This window comes from Nomascus leucogenys, chromosome 22a, assembly GCF_006542625.1.
Source record: "Nomascus leucogenys isolate Asia chromosome 22a, Asia_NLE_v1, whole genome shotgun sequence".
Classification (NCBI taxonomy): domain Eukaryota; kingdom Metazoa; phylum Chordata; class Mammalia; order Primates; family Hylobatidae; genus Nomascus; species Nomascus leucogenys.
The window spans coordinates 111,860,740-111,885,866 of record NC_044402.1 but is presented as its reverse complement, the minus strand read 5'-3'; the positions used below and the strand labels follow the sequence as shown (position 1 = coordinate 111,885,866).

At 35.2% G+C, this 25,127-nt stretch overlaps 1 protein-coding gene across 2 annotated transcripts in view; it reads left to right on the top strand.

Moving 5' to 3' along the window:
• Window positions 1-24,402, top strand: part of ERBB4 (erb-b2 receptor tyrosine kinase 4) — a 1,163,189-nt gene extending 1,138,787 nt beyond the window's left edge. The window contains exons 26-28 of one of the 2 annotated variants that reach the window (XM_003254031.3): window positions 12,115-12,162; window positions 12,956-13,253; window positions 16,064-24,402. In XM_003254031.3, the coding sequence (XP_003254079.1) occupies window positions 12,115-12,162; window positions 12,956-13,253; window positions 16,064-16,509 (792 nt within the window). In that variant the 3' untranslated portion in view covers window positions 16,510-24,402. The remainder of the gene's footprint in view (window positions 1-12,114; window positions 12,163-12,955; window positions 13,254-16,063) is intronic. The other variant, XM_003254029.3, reaches the window with a different exon arrangement.
• The last annotated feature ends 725 nt before the right edge of the window (window positions 24,403-25,127 follow it).

The window sequence follows — 25,127 nt, the reverse complement described above, 5'->3', positions numbered from 1 at the left end:
TATTATTCCCATTTTACAGATGAGAACACTAAGCTTAGAGAACACTTTTTTAAGGCAGCGGGGCTGTTGGATGACAGTCCTTTTCTCTTATCAAGAGCTCTTCTCCAGCAGCTACTTCCCTTCTCAGAGACACGCACTCTGTAATTTTGATCTAGAATTTCATTGACTTATAAGTTTGATTTTCTGTAGCATTTAGCCATGATTATCCTTAAAATACTTTTTGGAAATTTTTAAATGGCCCTTCCTTATGTGTTTGTTCTGTGCACCACAGTGTGGAAATGCAGTTAGGTGGTATGTACCACTTGTAGAGAAAGGATACATTTTGCATCTGCCTATAGTTGGTTTATCTACAAGGTCTGTCTTATTGTTCCTAGTTAACAAGTTGTATTTTTCAGGGATACAGCTAAACTCTGGTTCTCTAGGCCTCCAAAGCAATAGGAAATACATAGGTGTCTTAGGGGAATGTTGTCATACTAGTGATAGAATCTTGAAGTTTTATAGCTGAATGTGAAATGTTCATTGCATTCAGAATCACCCACCATTTGTAAGAATACTTTTAAAAAACTTTGCCATTAGAATTAAGATTTCCAACAATGGCTTCAGAAATAGTAATTGATACTGACAGGAAGAGTGTACTAGATGAGATATAATATTCAGATAATTACATCTGAGTTCAATTCCACCCAAGCCATCTGCAGAATAAGATGTGTACCGTATATAATATCAGGGATGCTAAAATTCCACATCCTTTAAAACTTATCCAGCTGGCTTGATGGAGTCACTGAGATTTTCATCAATAGAGCCACTCTTTGGGTTTAAGACATTTTTTAATCTATCCTTTGATTCAATATATCTTTGCTGAACATTCATGTTCAGCATGTCTGTGCCCCGGCACTGCGCTAGATATGAAAAATTTAATAGTAAATTACAGTGAATCCTCTTCCAAATAGACTCACAGTCTACAAAAAAAGACATACTAATGAAACAAACAAACAGAATACAGTTGCTAAATTATTCACATGGGGCATATAATGGGTTCTTTGATAAATACTTTTTGAATCAATAATTAAATATAATCAAGCTACGGATAATTTTTCATAAGATCACGATGTAATCAAGGCAAAGAAGCCAGAAAGAGCATTGAGGAAGTAATTAGAACTTGGGCAGAGGTCAGAGGTGAGAGAGGAAAGGGCTTATCAAGAAAATCTGAGATTTATTTGACTGAAGGCTTATGAGGAAAGAGCAAAGAGGTGAAGCTGGAGAAATTGGCAAGGATCATAGTTACCAAAGCCTCCAATACCACAAATAATGGACTTCATTTAGCCTGAGGGCAACAGTAGGTCTTGCAGTTTTGTTTTGTTTTGTTTCTGAGACAGAGTCTTCCTCTGTCGCCCAGGCTGGAGTGCAGTGGCACAATCTCGGCTTACTGCAACCTCCCCCTCTTGGGTTCAAGCAATTCTCCTGCTTCAGCCTCCCAAGTAACTGGGATTACAGGCATATGCCATCACAGGCTAATTTTTGTATTTTTAGTAGAGATGGGGTTTCACCATCTGGTCTTGAACTCCTGACCTTGTGATCTGCCCGCCTTGGCCTCTCAAAGTGCTGGGATTACAGGCGTGAGCCACCTTGCCCAGAGGTCTTGCAATTTTTTAAGCAGGGGGATGAAGTATGAATATTAGATTGGAGTGAAGGGAAAGAATAAGATCAAGGAGAACAGCTAGAAGGTTGTTACAGTACTCTAGTCAAGAAATGGTACCATAATTAAGATTTTCGTAAGTGCCTGTTTTCCTTAGTGCATCCTAGTTTACTTCTATATCAGAAGCATAATTATTAATAACACTTTCTTTTACTCTCTAAGTATCCCAGTGGGAGTGATAAATTTTTTGGCACCTTAATCACAACCGAAATAGTGGCCATGAGGATGAAGAGAATGGTTAGATTCTGGGGGTATTAAGAGGTTTGAAAGGGTAGACCTTGTATGCTTAGATATAAGGAGTGGGATAGAGGAGACATCAAAGATAACACTAAGATATTTGACTTGCAAAGCTGGATAAGTTATTGATATTATTCACCAAGCCAAGAAAGACAAGCAAGCCAGGGAGAGAAGATGGCCATTTCACTTTAAGAAATGTGATGTTTGAAATGCTGTGAAACAGATCAGTGTAGATTATCAGGGCAGCTGTTAGTTATATGGGTATGACATGGTATTCAGTAGTTCAGTGTTACCTGAAGTAATTCCATCATAAACCACTAACACCAATTTGACCAATTTGAGAAGATTTTATGAATGAATTCATCAGACTAAATAGATGCCCTCTGGCCTAGCTAAAGCCACGTTTCTGGGCAGAAAATAAAAGTATAGATAATTGAGGATGTTTTTGGAGTGTGAGTCACTGATCAAGAATTGTACACCTGGAATGGGAGGACAATATAGTCCTATTTTCCACAGAGCCGAGGCAGAAATAAATGGGCCCAGAAATAATTCTGTTAGGAATAAAGAATCACGGGCCTGAAATCGCAAAATCAACCTTAGTGGGGAAACATTGAGATCAGATTTTGCCTGCTTTAGAGTTTCACCTGGGCTGTCCTTGGCTCAGGTAGACAATCTAAGGATCCTCAGCCAATAGATGTTTTTCTAATTAGGCCTGTTAGTAACTAGCTGTATCATCCTGAAGAAAGCCATTTACCATCTATATGGGTCATCTGTGGTACCAATGGCAGCTTTAAGTTAGATTCTCTAGTTTCAGTTCCATTTTATTTTTTGCTTCCTTCTTTTTTTAGTAAAGTGTTACAATTTTAGAAATTAAAAGAAAATCATTATGGCCATGATTCTGGCTAATCTGGGTTGACTTTGGCAGCAACCGTGTAAATGGAAAACTAAGGAGTATTGGTCATTTTTTTATTTTAGAAAATTCCAAAATGGTTCACAAGTAGATGCAGGAATGCTTTGTATATTTTTCCTCTTCCTTTTTATATGCAGCAAAATCAGATTTGGGGGCTTTTCAATAATGGCTAAAGCTGCTTAGACTACGGTCAACAATTAGCTCTCGGGGAGTGCTATTTTCTCTTGGGGTGTTGCCTTCAATCTAATATTCTTTTTGGCCTAGATCAGTTGTAAATACCAGCCTGTTTCTGTGAAATGTAACTAGTGTTTGCTCTGGGCTGATGGGACAGTCATGTGCTGTTTGTTCTGTCAGTAGCTGTACCAGAGTATTCACAGTACATTATTCAGATCAGCTCACAGGAACCAGCTGTCCTAATTCCAGGTGGACTGTTAGAAATCTTTTTACTTACGGCAACAGCTGTGCCACCTGGTAGCTTAAAGAGCAGTAGGTGGATGAATAAACCATTGTTACAAATTCACTTTTTATCTGGTAAACAGTTTGCATAAACTAGCATAACTGAAGATATGTTCAACCTGGTCCACACTGCAATTATAGGAACACTGAAGGGCTTTATCTGTATTATGTTAAATTGTTTGCTTGTTGCCAACACCTATCATTTAAAACGCTGAATAAAATCTACATGCCAAAATAAGGTTTATAAAATTTGCAATTCTATTTCCTATATTATTTGTTCTCCATCCTCCAATACACAAACCATGCCTTTCATATTTTTACATTCTCACACAGATTGCTCTAAATACTATTATTGAAATGTTGAATATATAATAAAGCATCCCGAGCTTGGATTATTACTAAAGAGAAGATTGAATATTTCATTGTTGCCTTATTATTTGCTAGCAAATAAAATAACTCTAAACTCTAAGTAGAGTAACAAATATTTCTGAGTAGAACTCTTACACATGGTTGTATGAGTTGATCACTCTTTTGTTGATAAACAATATCTGCGTGTGAAACATAAGAAAAACAAAACAAAAGCTACCCCACAAATGAGTTAACAGCCTGTAAAAGACAACGTGTTTGATTGTATGGGTTAAATAACCTTTGTTATCTTGTTTTAAGCTATTAATTTTCTTAGCATGTATATGAATACATATACATGTGTATGCACGTATATATCTAATATATGTATCCACACATACACAGAGCCTAAAATTGAGATTTAAGTCTTCACTGATAGTACAAAAGGAAACATATTATATCTAGGCAAAGACATTACATTTCAAATTCTAAAGTTATGGCATTCAAATTCAAAGTGTTCATAGTCTTTTTTTTTTCTTATTCTTAGTTCAAACCTGCCTTATAGATTACTTATTTTTAAAAATTATTTTAACAATCCTTAGACAGTATCTTATTGCATAGACAGATCTGGAGATAAATGCTGTGAAAGTATATCAAGTAACAGATATAAATATTATGAAGGTAAATAAAAGTATATCAACTGACAATAAGCATGTATGTATATATCGATTTTTAATAACTGGCTTTTATAGGTAGAGTGTTTAAATAACATATCTCTTCTCCGTGAAGGGCAACCTGTTTTGTAGACAAAGTACCATTTTAATAAATACTACTTTTAATTAATATGTTAATATGTTTATGGCCATATTAATTATCCCGTTTGTCTAATAAACTTATAGCCTATTTAAAAACAAAAGTTAATATCTGTTTGTCTTAAAATTAAAGTGTCACTAAATTTACTTTCATATATTAATATGTATTTCAGCTTAGAACAAATGTTTTGGTTAAGGCAAATGCTTTCAGCTATATTTAAAAAATAAATAGTTTTTTTCTGAAAAACATAAAAATGCAACATCTAAAGGCTGCTTATTAATTATTATTTATTAAATGTTAATTTGAGGCTGTAAGGTATAACGGATTGTATGTTGGATGGGAACTCAGGGAATCTTGTTTCTAGTACTGTCACTATTTTTGTTACCTTGGAAAATTAACCTCTCAGAGTGTCTGTCAGAGTCTCTATCTGTAAAATAAAAATTTTACATTATAAAACTTTATTTCAAAATGGTATTTTCATGAATCACCATCCAAATGTGGTTCCGCCTCATAAAAACATACAATCATATATTGCATGTAGCCTAAGTGATACTTTGTACAATAGATAGTCTGCTTTAAAAAGGAAAGAAAAAGTGATGAGTCGACTTTGAAAAGATTTACGAGAGAAAACTTTATAAGATACTTTGCTTTAATGTTAATCACATTTTACAATATTTAATAACTAATCGTGTGGGCTTGAGGCAGAAAATTTATTTTACATGTAAATCCTTTGGTAGTTGGAAGTGATCTTTCCTATTACTTGTCCTATACCCTTATTCTTTTTAGGGTTAAATAAACTAAAGGACCAAGAAACTAAGGAATTTGTTAAAAGTAATGTGACTTAGTGAAAAATATTCAAGAATACAATCCTGGAGGTAGAAGGATTTCATGAGACCATTTGTTCTAGGTCTGTGGGGTTTTTGTCTTCAAAAGTTGCCCGATCCAGTGCATTGCTTGAATCCTGAAAAATCTTCATCAGATACTAACATATGATGTTAGGATACAAACCACACAAGCAGAGACAACTTCATGATTCATTTGAAGAATCAGGCTACTCCAGAATTTGCACATAGCAAAGGCTTGATGATTTCATTTCTGTTCTTAAAGACATTGCATTAGAACTAGATGTTCTTAAGCATACGTTAAAAAAGAAAGAAAAATAGCCTACCCTCTCTAACTGAAAAGAATTATTGAGAAGTCTTTGAGAAACTCCTAGAGGTTTTCCTCTTTAGATTTCTAGCTATATGCATTAGCTAGTAGCTAAGTGATAATTAGGAAAAGTTTCAATTAAAATGAATATAAACATGCCAAAAAAGAGAAAGTTGCTAGAACCAACCAAACAGTACAAAAATTTAGAACTTGCACCAGGGTAAAGAGATCAACTCTGTGTGATTACTAATCTCAAGAAGGGTGACACAATTCTTATTGCTTATCTTGAATGAAGCTAAGGAAAGTTGGCATTAGTGAAAAATTATATTTCTTTCTGCCCTTTTTTTTGACAGTGCTAATAACATTCTTTGATTCCATCACATACTATTGCTCAAAGCAGCAACTTAAAGCAGAAACCTGTGAAGTGGGGGGAATTTTCAGCTTCATTTTATTGACTCATCTAGCCATGAATATTTTAAAAGGAAATATCCTCTTGTTCTACTGATATTTGGAAAGAGTATAGGAATTGCTGCCTGGGGATACAATAGCTTACTTATCCTCAGTCAAGCAGGAAGAAGAATTTATTGACTAAGCCTTGTACTAGGAACAATAAATCCATAAGCAAGAGTGCTGTCATGAAAAATCTTTGTGCTCTCCAGTTATTTAAAATTGTCTCCTCCTGCTTCAGGGCTGGCTTTGCTCTTGGTGAGGTAGGTAAATGTATATGTACACAATATGATTTTAGATAAAAAGGACTTGTAGGAAAGAATGGAAAAATACACACACAAACACACACATGCTATTAACTCTTAATACTCAAAGTTTCCTTCTTTCCAGTTTAAGTCCTTATAACTAATTTAAGTGAAAATAAGTGGGGTGGAGCAGTACTGTAACACATTATCAGCATTTTATACCTAAGGTAATGAGTTTCAGATGCCTCCTTAAGTCATTAAGATCTTTTCACTAAAACTAGAGAAAGAAAGTAAGAATTTGTTTGAGAAAATAGTTGAGGCATAACACAAAGGAAGAGAGAGGGCAAAGATGAGGAAGAATAGAAATACTAAAGTCAAAATCTATGTGTGGTATAATGTAAAGGTCATAGAGTGATGGGCTTTGTGGTCAGCCAGCCAACTATGGATGTGTGCACATGGCAGATCCTTTAATTTCTCTGCTCCGCAATTTTTTTGTCTATAAAATGGGAGTTATAATTTTTAATAATGCTATTTACCTTGCAAGTTCATAAGAATAAATAAAACCTAAAATAGTCCATGGTATAGGGCAGGTACATAATGTATCTATATTAGTTTCTCTTTCTGTTTCTTAATTTCCCTAAGAGTCATCTTGTATTCATCTATGAAACAGAATAGACTTAAAGTAGACTTTGAGGACTGACTTAAGAAAAGCAGGATTATTAAGCATTATAAAAGACAGCATTTCCTTCCATATGCTTTGTAAATTCTGTCTGGACTCTTGTTCATATTTACAGATATACCACTCATAGCTTCCATTTGTTAAATTTTTTAATTAAATGAGTACATGAGACATATACGAAAGATGAAAGGTTCCAAGATTAATGAGTGGATAAAGAATGAGAGCCAGCTGGGCGCGGTGGCTCACGTCTGTAATCCCAGCACTTTGGGAGGCCGAGGCAGGTGGATCACGAGGTCAGGAGTTCAAGACCAGCCTGGCCAAGGTAGTGAAACCCCGTCTCTAAAAATTAGCCAGGTGTGGTGGCGGGTGCCTGCAATCTCAGCTACTCGGGAGGCTGAGGCAGAGAATTGCTTGAACCCGGGAGGCAGAGATTGCAGTGAGCCGAGATTGCACCACTACACTCCAGCCTGGGCGACAGAGCAAGACTCTATCTCGAAAAACAAACAACAACAAAAAAGAATAAGAGCCCAAGTTAATATTTCTTCAACTGGATCATAGAGTCATTATTGGGGTGTGAGTGTGCGTGTGTGTGTGTGTGTGTGTGTATGTGTATGTGAATGTGCGGAGTAAGAGAGTTTCTTCAAAAAAGAGGCCCACAGAATCAAACCAAATAGAAAAATGAGTAAATAATGTATACATAAATAGACAAAATATATTATGTATAATATATATAAAATTCAGCCAGCAGCTGAAATCTCAATAGGCTTCTCCCAGCCATTATTGGGTTTGGCACATATGGAGACATTCTGTTTGTTTCCTTCTGATTGCCCTGTGAAAAATGAAGGTCCTAAATCTAAATGTCTCAAAACACTGGTACGTTGAACTCAGTTGTGAGAAAGATGCAGAGTTACAACCATGCATCAGGAATTATCATTTATAATGCAATAATTATAAAATAATGCAATAAACATTTTCTGTATGTTGCTATGTGACCCGTGAAAGTGTGGAAATGCCCATCAGATTGTTAAGCAAATTATGTCAGGGAGGATAAAAGGTTGAGAACCTTTAACAGTTACTATGTGGAAGTGTCTAGATCATAAATTAGTGCTGACGGATTAGCAACGTCTTACAGAGACATTTTATTTTAGTCAAAGCAATTTGGAGTATTTCTTGAACCTAGAAATTGTAATCTTATTGAAAGTAATAATTATTTAAAGATTAGAAAATGACTCTCATTGATCACGTTTAATTTAGGTTGAAGCTAGGCATTAGGCCTGTATTTTTGTTTCCTCCTAAAGTAGATTTGTATAATAATTTTTTAAAATATCACAAGATACAGTCCATCTATTTAAAATTTCTCAGGAACAATATTAAACAATACAAATATAAGAAATACTGCGCATATGAGACAAAGGTTCTAATTATCATTCAACTAAAAAGTAAATTTTAGAACATGATGTATTTAAAAGCACATTTAATACCATATTTGATTTATTTGCTGATACTTGCCTTCTCTATAATCTCTGGCATTTAAGTCCAAATTAATCATACAATGTCCCAGTGATATGGCCACAGAATTAAACTCATTCCATCCATCACCCTTACAAACCGCCCCCCCCCCCCCACCAGGAACAAACTCAGTATCACCTGCCAGTTCATAACCCACTTCTTTCTATCTCTGCCCTGCTGAAAGCAAATCGCCTCACCAGCTAATTGAACAGATGCACCCAGTGCTGCTTCCTAAGATCTGCAAAGCTGGACTTTGATGGACAGCAGAAAGTAGCACAATGGAAAAACAAAAGCTTTTAACTGAGAGCATTGCTTTGTTCTGCTTAGAACTTTAAGGTCACTCCAGCTCATTTTGACTGCTGTGAGGATCTTAATTTTTACTCAACCAATTTACTTGCAGCTGTCATTCTTTCCAATATTAAAAGTTCAGCTCTTCAAGTGTGGGGAATTGAGGGAGAGAGAAATGAGACGAGCTTGTTTCAAACTAAAAACAGCAAAAACAAGTAAAATCTGGCTTGGCTCTGAAGTACAAAAAGTTATTTTCAAAGCTTATAAATTATGACATCGTGATTAACATGTAATTTAAATATATTTAAACAACAATTATATCACATTTCCAGCCCAGCTAATTGGCCTCACAGATGTTCCCTTGGAGCGCATTGCCCTTCCACGGGGAAATGAATGAGGTGCTTTTTATCATGGAAAACAGATAAAAAAGCAAACTGAAAAAATGGAAACAGAAGCATAAAAAGCAGCCAGTAGCCCTAAAAACAATGAATGCTAAAGGGGTTTTGCTTAGCATTTTTTCCATTTTAATGCTGAAAACAGGAAAATTCATGAAGATGCTCCTATTACTGTGATGCTATTTGGCAGTTTGTCCAGATATAGAGTTGGCAGGTTGCTGACTGAAAGACTTGTCAAAGCAGGGACAGTGGATGCATTCTAATAGGGCATGGCCTCGCTTTATGTCTTAGAACAGACTAACCGCAAGAGTCCCAGTTGTTTTAATCCATTGCCTTTACAATGGAAGCCATTCTAGCCCAGATAATGAATATAGATAATAAACTGTTCCCTGATGAAGAATGACTTGTAAGTTGTTCCTTTGATTGTTTATGTCTCAGGTTTTGTAAAAGGCAAAATGTGCAATCAATACTCATTCCTCAGCTGTAATTCTAGTCAAACATTACCTAGTACAGCAACTTTTGCAAGATAAGAGGTCAAAGGAGCACTAGCAATTATGAATATTTCGGAATACCTTGCATTCTAATATATAATCATAGAATTGAAATAAATTGCCTTGTTTCATTCTTGCCTTTTCTTCCAACAATCTTAGATTATAATTGATAGTGTAAATTCTAAAAGGACAGTGGCCATGTCTCTCTTAGTGTATGGTGGTATCGCTGGCATGTACTACAGTGCCTGTGCTTTCACTGTAGAGATTTAGTAAATATTTGTTAAATACTTGCCAAATAATTGGTGTTTAATGATGAGGGTAAGGCCAGTGTTTGTAATTTGGTAAAGTTCCACCAGTCAGTTCCATATTTCCTGTACTATCACTCTATATTACAAATCACTGGACTATAAAAAATTCTTTCCTCAAATTTTATGAACAAATGTACTGGATTTCAGGTATTTCTAAAATATAGTAAAACATGCCTATATTTAAGGTGATTAGAGAACAGGTGAGCATTTTTCAATGCCTCTTTGATGAGTAGCTTTGGCATCCTGATTGCTTTATTTTAAAAATTCAATTTAGCGGATATGAGTATTTAAATGTGATATATCCTTTACCTTTTTATAATAGTGTAGAGTTTACAAAGTTCATTTATATACATTATCTTACTTCATATTTATTAATAATAAAACAGGGAGGCCAAGAATGAAAACAAGGGCGTGAGAGGTTTCATGATTCACCAAATTCACACCACTTATCACTGGAACTGGAGCCCAGGTCATTAAATGATCTGCCTGTTGCACAGTAGCACCTCCTATGTATTACATATTAAATATATCTCTGACTTTCCATGCCACAATCTTTGAGGTGTTGTTAGTTATGTTACTAAAGAAGAAAATAGATAATATTCTAATACCACCATAGTTGTGGGGAAAATTAGGATATAAACTCACTATAGGGGTTCAGACCATGTCCCTTGATTAGTCCAGCAGACTAAGTTAGTTAAGGGAGATTATATTATCCAGTTGCTATTGATTTACTTGAAACACTTAATCTCCATGGGACCATATTCTTCTTAGAATGCTTCATGAATCTAAATCATATGAACATTGACCTGGAATAATATTTATCTGTTTCATATAAAAGATGTAAAGCATCTGTAATCCCAGCACTTTGGGAGGCTGAGGCAGGTGGATCACAAGGTCAGGAGATCGAGACTATCCTGGTTAACATGGTGAAACCTCGTCTCTACTAAAAATACAAAAAATTAGCCAGGTGTGGTGGCGGGTGCCTGTAGCCCCAGCAACTCGGGAGGCTGAGGAAAGAGAATGGCGTGAACCCGGGAGGCGGAGCTTGCAGTGAGCCGAGATTGCACCACTGCACTCCAGCCTGGGTGACAGAGTGAGACTTCGTCTCAAACAAACAAACAAACAAACAAAAAAGATATAAGGTATCTTAGAGGTTTATTTTAGTCATCTCTGTTTACTTAAAGCTGGATTGCAGAGAATATAAGCCTCATAAAATCAAGTGATTTGGGTCTGCATTATCCCTGTGCCTAGAAAAGCGCCTGGTACATAGACAGTAGGTTCTCAAAAAATGTGTTTAATAATGTATTTTTGTATTAAGAAACAGAATTAGTATCATACAACTCTTTTTCCTTACCCTAAGGAACCCTGTCCTTCATATTTTATTATATTTTTATATCCTCTTTCAGTTAGCCCATAGGACGGAGCGTTAAGCTATAAAAATACAGATGTATTTTTGTTGTTGTTTCTTTAACTGAAATCTGATTTTTACTCATTATAAATACATAAGGGGAATCTAAAGCATGTTTTCAGGAAAGGAATTGATTTTCCAAATTTTCTGCTGTTTCTTAAAAAAAAATAAATGTAAGACTGAAGATAAAATAGCATATACCTTTTAATCAGGAGAGGCTAAGGAGTTTACCCTTTGCTGAAGTGGTGAAAAATAAATGTAGCTTGATAGCAAAAATTATTCCAGGCAAATCGAAATCTCCTGCTATCTCCTTCCAGAAACATTTATTCTAAGAGAAAAAATAATAGCAGATAATATGGCCATTTCAATCTTTTGACATGTAAAGAAGGAAACTTTCCCATTTACAGCTATAGTTCATTTACTACTTTTTCTTTTCCTCTAGGGTTAATCAGAAGAGTGTTTATTATTTACTTTTCTAATCCATTGAAAAATTTTGCTTTTTCTGTATAATTTTCCTTTTCAGGGATTGAATTAAAATATTTATTTTCCTCAAAACATATACATAAACTTGCTTCTGGTCAGAATGCATACAATTGCACTGCTTAGGAAGCTTCACTGTTGTGCACTTTTTCCCCTTTGGTTCATACGACTCGTGTGGCTTTTCTTTTTCGTTTCTTTAATTTTTTCATTCATATTGCCTCTTATTATATCCATCATTCCATTTTTCTTTCCTATTAGAGTGAAATTGGACACAGCCCTCCTCCTGCCTACACCCCCATGTCAGGAGTAAGTATTTCACAATCAACCTTCATCTTTTAGGATTTTTGGTCTTTGCTTACCATGTTTCCTCTCTCGTCTCTGCACAATTTCCTCATTTTGCCTTTGCCAACAGTGAGTTCAGAATTTGCTGTACATTGTGTAGCTGCCTTTGTAGATGTGTTTTTATCTCAGTTGATAATCCGAAATTGAGATATGCATCAACACTAGCTTTCAATTTTTATCTGAAGGATTTACCTGGGCATATAAATTATGCTTCTGGATGTGGAGGTGATCTTTACTTCCCTGATTATAGGGTCATGTACTAAAAAGTCAGAATTATAGTGATGATCCTCTAGTTAGGTACTAGAGCTTCAAATTCATAATAACCACAGAATTTTAGAAGGCAATAAAGACATAGGATTATTCAAAATATATCCATGTACTTCTTAATGACAACTGTCTATAATTAATGACACTTGCATTGATCATAAAAATTCACTTTGAAATTTATATTAAATATAGGCACTTGTGGGAAAAGGGCATCAAATACTTTTTATTAGAATACGTTTCAGTTGGTTAATAAAACTAAAATGTGTATTTCAAAATTATTTTCTGATGATTTATCTTTTAAGAAAAGTGGAAATTTTAGGTGTTTCTAGTTTGTAACTCAAATTCATTAGCCACTAGGGGAAAAAAAAAACAATAAATACTATGACTATTCTCTGAAAGACTGGCTTTGATATCCTTGTGGCAATTAACATTCATTTTTAAACTATTTCTAACAACACCTTCTTTCCACATATGTTTCTCTTATTAACAGAACCAGTTTGTATACCGAGATGGAGGTTTTGCTGCAGAACAAGGAGTGTCTGTGCCCTACAGAGCCCCAACTAGCACAATTCCAGAAGCTCCTGTGGCACAGGGTGCTACTGCTGAGATTTTTGATGACTCCTGCTGTAATGGCACCCTACGCAAGCCAGTGGCACCCCATGTCCAAGAGGACAGTAGCACCCAGAGGTACAGCGCTGACCCCACCGTGTTTGCCCCAGAACGGAGCCCACGAGGAGAGCTGGATGAGGAAGGTTACATGACTCCTATGCGAGACAAACCCAAACAAGGTATGAACTGATTATTCAGAAATGATTGCCATTCGAAGTTCACTTCCATCAAGAGAAACAAAGTACGGAATAGAAATTGCCAGATAGCTGACCAGTGCAACATTTGTGACCCAGTAAAGGCCTAGGCTACCGCTATTTGCAGTATGGTCCCTGAATCAGCAGCATCCACATTATTTATTATTATTTATATAAATCAGAATCTCAGGCAGGCCCTGTCTGAATAGGAATCTGGACTTCAACAAGATCCCCAGGCTATCTGCATACAGCAATCAGTCTTGAGAAGCACTATTCTAAACATATTTTGTTGAAATATTTGAATGAAGTAGCATACTACAAAGCATGAAGCAGCATACTACAAAGCGTCAGGACCATAGCTTTATTAGACTTAATTGTGGAGATCATAAAGACTGGGATTGTTGGCAGAAGTGCCTGATGCTTTTGATGGCACTAATAAAAGATTTGTTTGACTCATTTAAATGATGACATTTCAACGACCTAGTTTATTATAGGAAAATATTATGTTTTTGTATGACATTTTTCAAAAATTAAAGTTTTGACCCTGTATATACTTACAAGCATACCACCAAGATTTGAAAATAATAATTTGTGGTTTTACAAAGCATAACAATAATTTTGTAAAGTTAGTAGTAGAAATGTTAAGCACCCAAATCAAATAGTGCTTCAATTTTGCAACAAAACAGCCTTTCTTCTTCTATGCTAACAGTATCACAACAGAGAAGATAGATGATTGTTATTAAAAAATGATCATGTCTCTCGCAGTCTTTAGTGTCAACAGTAAACTACATTTTAAGACTCTGAGAAGGGCCTGTTATATGGTTATGTTCTCTCCTTTAAAGTAAAATTTAGAGATCTCTAATTGTAAATAACCTTTTAAAATATATCTGTCTAGATAAAACTTTTACATATGTAAAACTTTTATACATATAAAAATGTAATGAAGAGTTTGGATGTTCATAGTAGCCTAGTAATGACACAAATGTAGATGTTGCGAAGACTTGGCAGATTCACCCCAAAGAAGAATCTTTTCTGGGGAGATTTTCACTCCAACCGTAAAGTTATTGGACAGCTATATAAGTTTGCATTAGGACAATATATAAGTAGATTGCATTGAGGAAAGGTAATGTAAGGTTAAGAGAAAAGCAAGTCACCCTATAGAGTCACACTGTATTCTCAGATTTTATCTCTGAACACTAAGCTCCATTTCTATAAAAGGTTACTATAGTCTAACCTTGTACTCAGAGAGTACAGAATTTTAGTATAGACATTCCTATTCTTTCAATTAAGAAGTTTAAGGAATCTGGTAAGAGAGACCAAATTCTGCATTCCTTATAAATGTTTTCATACACTTGTCAAATTAAAACTTGTTACTAAGCATAAAGTTCACCCAACTCCTGCAGGGGCAATAATAAAAAACAGTGCAGTAGAATAAGAAGATTATGCAAGAGGAGTTAGAAGACCTGAATTCTATCCCAACACTAATTGTATCCTGCACACATCATTTAATCTCATTTTTCTGTCTACAAAGCTGGAAAAATAAGTCTTGTACTTCTTTTTCACAGAATTGTGAGGATGAAATGATAGTGTCCTGTAAAGGCCTATATATGATAGTGGGATATTCATTACTGCCCTTTAAGTTGAATACATGATGCTAAATACTTACCTATTCTGTATACATATATTTGGAGAAAAATAATCCTGGCTTAATAGGATTTTTCTCTCTGCTTATTGGGCTAAGGATAAGAGATAGAAAGTTTGTTTCAGAATGGCCTCTCAGCAAAGAACTGTGCCCTCTTTATGCCTTGAATTCAAAATAGGAATAGCTTGGGGCTTTGTGTATATAATAAAAGAGAGGACTATTAGAGAACCTACAATATATGTGTGCATATGTCTATGTGCAGTCTATATTATAGACATAGATGTAGAATTAAGCTTCAGGAGAATGGTGATAATTATTAGCACCTTTTAGGCCAATACCTGAACTAGATGGATTTATTAGATTGATCCATACAAAATAGGCACTAATTGACTGGTTTCAACATACAAAATGGCTATTTTATATGATTCAGGCTGATAGTTTGCTATTTTGTGATTATGATTGGTCAATGGAAATATTATAATTATACTTTATTATTAAGTAGAAGTATATGTAATGTCAAGCAAGTCAACTAGAGGCATGTTAGCTATCTGTTAGATTTGCTTTTTTAGTTGAATTTTTTTCCTTTTGATGCTTTCTTCTCCATGTGTAAAACCTTTTTCAGAAGCATCTCCAATCAAATCCTTGTTACCAGTATAGGCAATCATAGCAAACCATAGAGACTAAAAAACATGATTTCTTCACTCCATCTATTCATCTTGGCATGGAACTCAGCTATAGACTCTTTGTTTTTTCAATATCCTCTATAGAAATTAAGTTGTCTGTATATTTAAAGGCTATTTAATCCTAATAGGTAGTCTTATTTCCTAATATAAATAACTTTTAGAAGACAAAAACATTGAAACAACCAGCCCCATATGCAGAAGAGACAAATGCAATTAGAAAGAAAGAAAAATTTAGGAGATAGAAATTCTGATTCTGGCCTCGTTGGCTTCTTGTTTTGTTATAAACATTTTTGACCCACTTTTTTTTTTTCATAAGACAGTGGTGATCCACAAATACTTGTGAGAAATCACGAAAACAAATCTGTGGGGTTTTTTGTTCTAGACAAAGAAGCTAACCATTATGTATAGCCTTGGTCTGATTAATATTTTCCAGAAACTAGAGGTTAGCTGATATTTTTTTCTTCCTTTAGAATACCTGAATCCAGTGGAGGAGAACCCTTTTGTTTCTCGGAGAAAAAATGGAGACCTTCAAGCGTTGGATAATCCCGAATATCACAACGCATCCAATGGTCCACCCAAGGCCGAGGATGAGTATGTGAATGAGCCACTGTACCTCAACACCTTTGCCAACGCCTTGGGAAAAGCTGAGTACCTGAAGAACAACGTACTGTCAGTGCCAGAGAAGGCCAAGAAAGCGTTTGACAACCCTGACTACTGGAACCACAGCCTGCCACCTCGGAGCACCCTTCAGCACCCAGACTACCTGCAAGAGTACAGCACAAAATATTTTTATAAACAGAATGGGCGGATCCGGCCTATTGTGGCAGAGAATCCTGAATACCTCTCTGAGTTCTCCCTGAAGCCAGGCACTGTGCTGCCACCTCCACCTTACAGACACCGGAATACTGTGGTGTAAGCTTAGTTGTGGTTTTTAGGTGGAGAGACACACCCGCTCCAATTTCCCCACCCCCCTCTCTTTCTCTGGTGGTCTTCCTTCTACCCCAAGGCCAGTAGTTTTGACACTTCCCAGTGGAAGATATAGAGATGCAATGATAGTTACGTGCTTATCTAACTTGAACATTAGAGGGAAAGACTGAAAGAGAAAGATAGGAGGAACCACAATGTTTCTTCATTTCTCTGCATGGGTTGGTCAGGAGAATGAAACAGCTAGAGAAGGACCAGAAAATGTAAGGCAATGCTGCCTACTATCAAACTAGCTGTCACTTTTTTTCTTTTTCTTTTTCTTTCTTTGTTTCTTTCTTCCTCTTCTTTTTTTTAAAAAGCAGATGGTTGAAACACCCATGCTATCTGTTCCTATCTGCAGGAACTGATGTGTGCATATTTAGCATCCCTGGAAATCATAATAAAGTTTCCATTAGAAAAAAAGAATAACATTTTCTATAACGTATGATAGTGTCTGAAATTGAGAATCCAGTTTCTTTCCCCAACAGTTTCTGTCCTAGCAAGTAAGAATGGCCAACTCAACTTTCATAATTTAAAAATCTCCATCAAAGTTATAACTAGTAATTATGTTTTCAAGACTTTTTGGTTTTTTTTCATTTTGTTTTGCTCTGACCAATTCCTTTATATTTGCTCCCCTATTTTGGCTTTAATTTCTAATTGCAAAGATGTTTACATCAAAGCTTCTTCACAGAACTTAAGCAAGAAATATTTTAATATAGTGAAATGGCCACTACTTTAAGTATACAATCTTTAAAATACGAAAGGGAGGCTAATATTTTTCATGCTATCAAATTATCTTCACCCTCATCCTTTACATTTTTCAACAGTTTTTTTTTTCTCCATAAATGACACTACTTGATAGGCCGTTGGTTGTCTGAAGAGTAGAAGGGAAACTAAGAGTCAGTTCTGTGTGGTTCAAGAAAACTACTGATACTTTCAGGGGTGGCCCAATGAGGGAATCTATTGAACTGGAAGAAACACACTGGATTGGGTATGTCTACCTGGCAGATACTCAGAAATGTAGTTTGCACTTAAGCTGTAATTTTATTTGTTCTTTTTCTGAACTCCATTTTGGATTTTGAATCAAGCAATATGGAAGCAACCAGCAAATTAACTAATTTAAGTACATTTTTTAAAAAAGAGCTAAGATAAAGACGTGGAAATGCCAAACCAAGCAAATTAGGAACCTTGCAACCGTATCCAGGGACTATGATGAGAGGCCAGCACATTATCTTCATATATCACCTTTGCTACGCAAGGAAATTTGTTCAGTTCGTATACTTCATAAGAAGGAATGCGAGTAAGGATTGGCTTGAATTCCATGGAATTTCTAGTATGAGACTCTATTTATATGAAGTAGAAGGTAACTCTTTGCACATAAATTGGTATAATAAAAAGAAAAACACAAACATTCAAAGCTTATGGATAGGTCCTTGGGTCAAAAGTTGTAAATAAATGTGAAAAATCTTCTCATGCAATTATTTTATTATCCAACACACTAATCTTTTGATACTTTATATAATTCCTTTTCTTCATATACTGCATCCAGTACTAGAACGGTCATTATTATGTATCATTTTGAAAGAATACCTGATGAGATGAAGGATAGGAACAAATGACAGAGATGAGTCTCCAAGTAAAGGGGACCTCACATCAATAATTAGGAAACTTAGATATAAGTCCCCCTTTTCTGAAAATTCTACCCCAAGTCATTTAGATTTTTTAAAAATATTTCTTTCTAATGTTAAAATATTGGGACCAAATTAGAGTCAATAGTATAAGATTAATTAATTAGAGTAAAAATATCTATTAAGGCAGAGAAAGTTTAGAGAAAAAAAATCCAAAGAAATTTGTGTTTCTTCCTATTCTCAACAAGTAAATCCATCCATCCATCCAAACCTCCTTTATCTGTGTCTACTAAAAGCACCATGTTTTGTGGGGAACACTCAGATAAATGGAATATCATCCCCAACTTCAAAATTCTATCATCTAGGAGATTTAATTAGAATGACATTTTAATTTTTCTATGCGTTCAAAGAATCAGATTGCATAGTCTCTTTTGTGAATAGCTGTCGTATAATCAGTTGTACTGTAAGATATCTCCTTTAAACTCATTAGGGATATAAGTTAAACATCCTTCACATTGTTGATGTTGACAAATAGGATAAGTTCAATAATATTCAAACATAAACTGGTCTAGGAGAATATTGCATCACTGACTAATCAGCCTATCTAGATTCTAACTTCACCATTAAACCAAAAGCAGATGGTGGTCCTTGGCCAAGAATATTGGAGACATTGGAGTTGGTTTTTTTCTAAGTTGTAAGAAGTGAGGCAAGCTGAAAAAGTATGGTAAAGCAGGGGAAGGGTTTGTGAGATTCCTTCTAGTGAAGTTCACCCTCAAACTTTTCAGGGTTAAAGACACAGAGTGATTCAGGGGCCACAATCTAATAGCTCAGAGCTCTCCTATCCATTCAGAGAAGTCTCTAGGAAAAGGGATCTCATATCAGTACTTATGAAAAATTGAATATAAGCCTCCCTTTCTAAATAAATCTGCATCGAGTCATCACAGCCCTCTTTTTGGATACTATACCTTGACTTTTTTTCTGATTTACAATATGCATATGGTTTCTAGTGGGCTATATATAGAAAGCAGAATCACTCATTTTGGAGAAGGAAAAAATAAATAGTTAAAACAAACTTTTAACTGTTAAGGTAACAAATGTGTTTAGTGAATGTAGTCTCTTTCCTCCTAAGAACACAAGACTTTTACATGTTGGGTGATACCTACAGACGGATGTAGGCATAATCCAAAATGACCCAAATGCTTTATAATAGCACCACTTTATAATTCTTTTGAATGATTTCTGTAGTATATAATTGACTTCAGTTGTTTGAGCATTTTTTGTTTTATTTTTTGTCCCCCCTGGGAAAACATATTTCAGCATGTATAAGAGGGAGAAAAAAAGTTTCATTCGTTCCAGAGAATAACTTATTTAGCCCAGTAGGGTAGAATTTTAAAATGTCAGTTAAAGTCTTCAAAGTGCTTTGGGGGATATTAGATTCCAGAGGCCAATTGTAGCAATTGAAATTTGCAGAATCAATTATGTAAATCTGAGACAAATTAGTATTAAAATTACACTGACTATATTTTTTAAACCACCCAACTTTGTAGATTATACCTATTTTGGGCAATCCTATTTTCAGGTATGGCAAAATTTTGCAGTTAAATGATTGCCTAAAGAAAGTGGTAAACAGGTGAGGAAAGATGGCCCCTGATCTAGGGTAGATCCAGAACCACAAAGCATCTGCACCACAAAAGGTGTTAGACTACCAAGCAGCTCTTGGTTTTCTGCATAGTATTAGTAGCACAGCTTAGGATGAGAATCCTTTCTCCAGTAACATTCTTAAAATAGCATGAAAAACAATGCAAAACTCAAATTTCTATTAAAACACACAAACTAAAATCAAGTGATTCTTTTTTGTAGATTAGGGAGAAGGACTGAATATCTAATTTAAGAGAAGAAATACTGTTCTAAGTGTTATAGTGTGTGAGCTAATACCTTCTAAAGGAAAGACATGGCATGAAGATTGTGCATATTTACAATGCTAAGGAAAAATCAAGAAAAGGACCGTGAGGCTCTGCTGCTAGATCAAGTTGGAAGGACTATTAATGTGCTTCTTGAAGTGTCAAAAATGAAAAGAAAATTAAAATTGTTTAAGCCTGACAGGGAAGGATGTAAATACAAGTTTTTCTAGAGCTATCTAACCTTTATTTCAAAACTGGAATTATTCATCCATCTGTAATTGTTGATAATTTAACTAGTATATGTAGTTCATAAGGTAATAGAAAAGGTGATCATGAAAGCATGTACATAACTGGACAGAACCATGATAATGCTATAAGATGTAGATTTAGTTAGGTTATCAGATGTTAAATGATTTTAATATTATTAAATAAATCAAACTAGAAAACTAACCACAAGTATAATATAGCAAAGTTAAATGCAGGATATAAAAATGTAGGATGGATTTTGCATAGTAAAAAAATAAGTTTGCCATTTAAAATTGTTGTTTGTTGGGTTTAGCTGAAAGTAGGCATACATGGTTCCACTTGTGAAAAGTTGCTTTAAAGCATTACAATGAACAATTTTTTCTCATTCTCTTATTCCTTTATCACTTTTTAAATGTAAAGAAAATGGTATTTATTTATTTTTTTTTAAATAAACACCACCTTGCAGAATTTAACAGGCAAACATGTTACAGATGACTAAGTAAGGGTCTTCAAGATGAAGTAAAGAAAATGTAAATGTTCTATTACCTTATGCAGAGACAAAAAAAGAGTGGTGTCATTTAGCAAACAAACAAAATACAGTTAATTTGTGATATGTCCTTTCTTTTCTCACTATGCCCTCTTGCCTCCAGAAATGACAACAAAGGATCACAATTTTTCTGATAAATAAATGCTAAACCAAGCGTTTCGAACTACTGCATCACCATTCTTTTGGACTTCAGTTATTAGAATGATGATTGTTGTAGGGCAAATGAGAAATCCAGGTGCATCAGCTTCTAGTTGTTAAAAAACCAGATAAATTAACTTCTACTGTATACTGTGGGCAGAGGATCCTAGAGCTGATCCTACAGCATCAGCTTCTAGTAGTTAAAAAAAAAAAAAAAAACAGATAAATTAACTTCTACCGTATATACTGTGGGCAGAGGATCCTGCTGTGCCTCTGTTTGTGTACATGGACTTTGGTGTATATCAGTTTGAAGGACAGCCTTGCCCCATGTAAACATATAAATGCAGACTGGTATCCCCTGGTTGCTATTTGCTTAAGAACAAATATTATACAGATTAGATCAGGTATAATTTTAAAAGATCATTATCAGTGGAGACCTCATTATTACTGATATTACAATGGGGCCAGTTTTTATACTTCTGGGTAGAATTAATACAATTTTTCTGATCCCAGAGAGAGATCTGAGTTCTCTCTGCAGTTGGAAACAAGAAGCTGTTGTGGGCATTGTGTCGGGCCAGGGGCCCTTGTGTTTGTGTGGGCAAATATCTTTTAGCAGTGTGAGCTGCTTTTTTCTTTTCATTAAAAGTCTCTCTAAAATAATAGAAATTTCAGATACTCGGTTCAAGTCTCACTGATTTTTGTAGAGGTCCAAAAATGTAGGATCTGTCACTTTTGCAGGCCCCTGCCTCATCTAATTCCTGGCCAGGTGATATTTTGGGCAGAAGTAAATGCTTCTATAGTCACGAGCTAAAATGACTCTAAACCCTAATTTCACGGGGGGTGTTCACATGCTTCCTCTGGAAAATACTCTTTGACAGTCAGCTTTGCAAGTAAGTGATTACCTTGTTAGGAATCACAGAAAAATTTATTTCTCTCTGACCTTTAGAGGAAAATAGAATCCTTCCCTGTTTTGCCCATTGACACAACTGGCACTGCTCTCTCCCCTTTCTACCACCCTGGTTCAACGTAGTCCCCCGATGCTGTCCTGTTCCTTTGTTAAGCCATAGTGGATCTCTGAGATCCCACACCCCACTTTGTCAAATACTGACTTCATCTTTGCCCTCGAATGCCTGATTTTTTCATAAGAGATTCTAGCAATTTGGACACTGTTTAAATGAACTAGCAAACTACTGCATAGAGAATATTTAAGCTATTAAAATTATGGTTTCCCATGAAGATCAATTCTCTGTGTCCTTCCCTACAGGAATTTGAGACGAGTTAGCCCTGTGATGAATCTTGAAACTCACATATATCTACATACCCTTGGTAGAACTTCGATTTAATCTTTACATAAAAGCTGTACATATAACCAAGAAGTTATTTTTGCCAGTAAATTAACTTATTTACTTTATTCATCTTATTTTGTTCCTAATCGTAAATATTTTGTAGCTGCTGTAAATTTTTTTCTCCCAAATGAGGAGTCTTACTATTATAAAGGTAAAGGCTATTCAGCTTTGAGAACCACCTGCAATTCTTTTTTGGATCATTCATCCATCTAACAAATACATAATGAGTACAGTTCATGTTAATGAAAATCCATGTTGTTTAATAGAATGCCATCCTTTACCTACTTCTGCTCTTCATGGACATTTTTCTTTTCACGCTCTAGTGAGCTTTCCCTATATCATGAGAAGTGGTTATATTTGTGGAAATATACAAATATAGGAAAACAAAGATTCACACCTGTAGGCAATAGTCCAACTTGTCCAAACCACTTTGCCTTTACTGCTATTTTTATCCCTAATGTGTAGATATTTCCCCCAGGCCTATAGCCTTTGTGAAGGAAAGCAAATCATACCTCCTATATACTGACATGAATCTGGTTTTCAAATGTCATTTCCAGATTTTTTAGTTAATTGGGGGTTGTCCTTTTCCCTTAATGTGAGAGTCATTTTCCTGTATATTTCTGGATCTCTCAGGGGCTGGGTGGGGGGGGGCGGTGAGGGGACTACAACCATAGCACTCCAAGAACCCTTTTGGGATTACTCCAGTAATCAACTACGAAAGTTATTTTCTAAATGTAGATATGTAAGGTGTTCTTTTAAAGTAAGGTACTTTGAAATATGTAGCATAAACTGGTACTGCTGTTAAATGGGTCGATTATTAAACGGAGCAGCTGTGTGAGGGCAGCTAACTTTGAATGCATGTGTCCCTGGCTGGTGTGTCTCCTCATGTTGAGAGCACCAGGGATTGCGTGGCTGCATGTTGAAACCGCATTTTCCCATGGTGTATGACTAGTTCATCTCTTTCTTGAGCACCATTACAAGAAGATCAAATGAAAATGAGATCAATGTGCAAGACAATTCATAGCACAAAAAAGTCATCTTAAACCTACTCTCAAACATTCATCTTATACATGCGCATAAAAGTAATTTACTGGCATCAGTTTGGGTGAGAGAGGGAGTCACTTTACTGAAAAGGCAGAGGCTTAAGGTATAGACATTTGTACTCATTTCCTTATTTTCTTAACTTGTAAGCAGAAAACAAGCCCTCTCTCTTGTGAAGTATCTTCAAAGGATTGGGGTGCAAAAATACCTTGCTGGTAAGCCATCAATGTTTTATTTAAATCCATGCATTCAAAGTTAGCTGCCTTTTTGAAATAAACAAACAAAAAATACTACTGTATGTTTGAAAATGTGAATAGTATTTTTATAGCTTGTTAAAGACATGGCTAGTTGCATTTGTAAATAAGTATAATGTTGCTTTGATTTTCTTTTGTGGACATCTTTATTTGGAACATAATTGTCTTTAGGGTTGATTTGTATATAAGTAATTGGCTTGTGATTGTTTCTTTTTTGGTTGGAAGTTATCATTTTGACATTACTTGTGATTCTGTGTTCAGCACTACTGTGATGTGTTCAACCTCTGCACTCGCTTACACAATAGGATATGCCAATTGTGTGTGGTGTAATGTTTTGATTTTTTTCTATGTTATTGATGAAGGATTATGCACCTAACACATACTAACTTTTTTAATGTTAGGTATATTTTTAGTATACTTTCTCTTATTCTTTCTTCTCCAACCTTTTACCCATCCTCCTTCCTTTCCCTCATTCCTGTTGTTATTTGAGAATGAGGGAGAAACAGTATTTTACATTTATGTAATTAGGCTTTTCAGTTAGTTCTCAAGGATCCTCTTTGGCTCTTGGGAAAGAATTGTACCTGTACAAGGCAATTATAGAATGCGAACTGCTTTGCCTCATTCCATACTGATCATCCCAGCTGAACAATTTGAAAACTGTTCTGCCTTTTTGTTACATGAATCTGTCAGAAATATATTTTTAATTTAATATAAACGAAATTCAATAAAATATGAAACAAATGTTCTCTTTTGTGTCAGACATTTTTTATAAGATAAACCAACTAGCGGAGAGGAAGATTTGTTCTAGGTTTAATAATGTGAAGATATAAAAATGGGCTTATTTTGCCCATATTTATGCAGCTCATTAATTATTCCTCAGAACTCTTTGGTGTTTGGGATGTGATATGTTCCATATGTTTTTACCATCCACTGCATATGCCCATTGATGTGTACAGACTTACTCATCTGTGCAGACTATGCTTAATTAACTCTGGTTGGTTTGTTTCTCTGAGAATAAAAAAATATATAAAATATTTTGTAGGTTGCACCCAAACAACATTAATATTTTTATATACTTTTTTTCTTTCTGCCCTCATTGCAGTTTATAAAATGGATCCTGGCAATCCTTGGCTATAAAGAATATCTGATGTTACTACTGTCCTTGCGGTGGGGAGGGAGAATGAGACCTTAAATAGTCAATCAACTGACTAGTGACTTATGACACGCCCACATAAAAGTGTGAGAGTGATTCCAGAGACATTGGTGACATGAACAAGATCCTCTCTCAACATTTTCTTATTATATAACTTTTATATTTTAAACATCATTTATTACTCCATGCCTCCAAAGTGTAAGAATTTCAAAATTCCAATAACTTCTGATTAGAGATTCTATTATTCTTTGGAACTACTGTGGTTATTTGACTGTATAGAATGTTGACTGAGTCAGTGGACAAAAAATATATTTTCA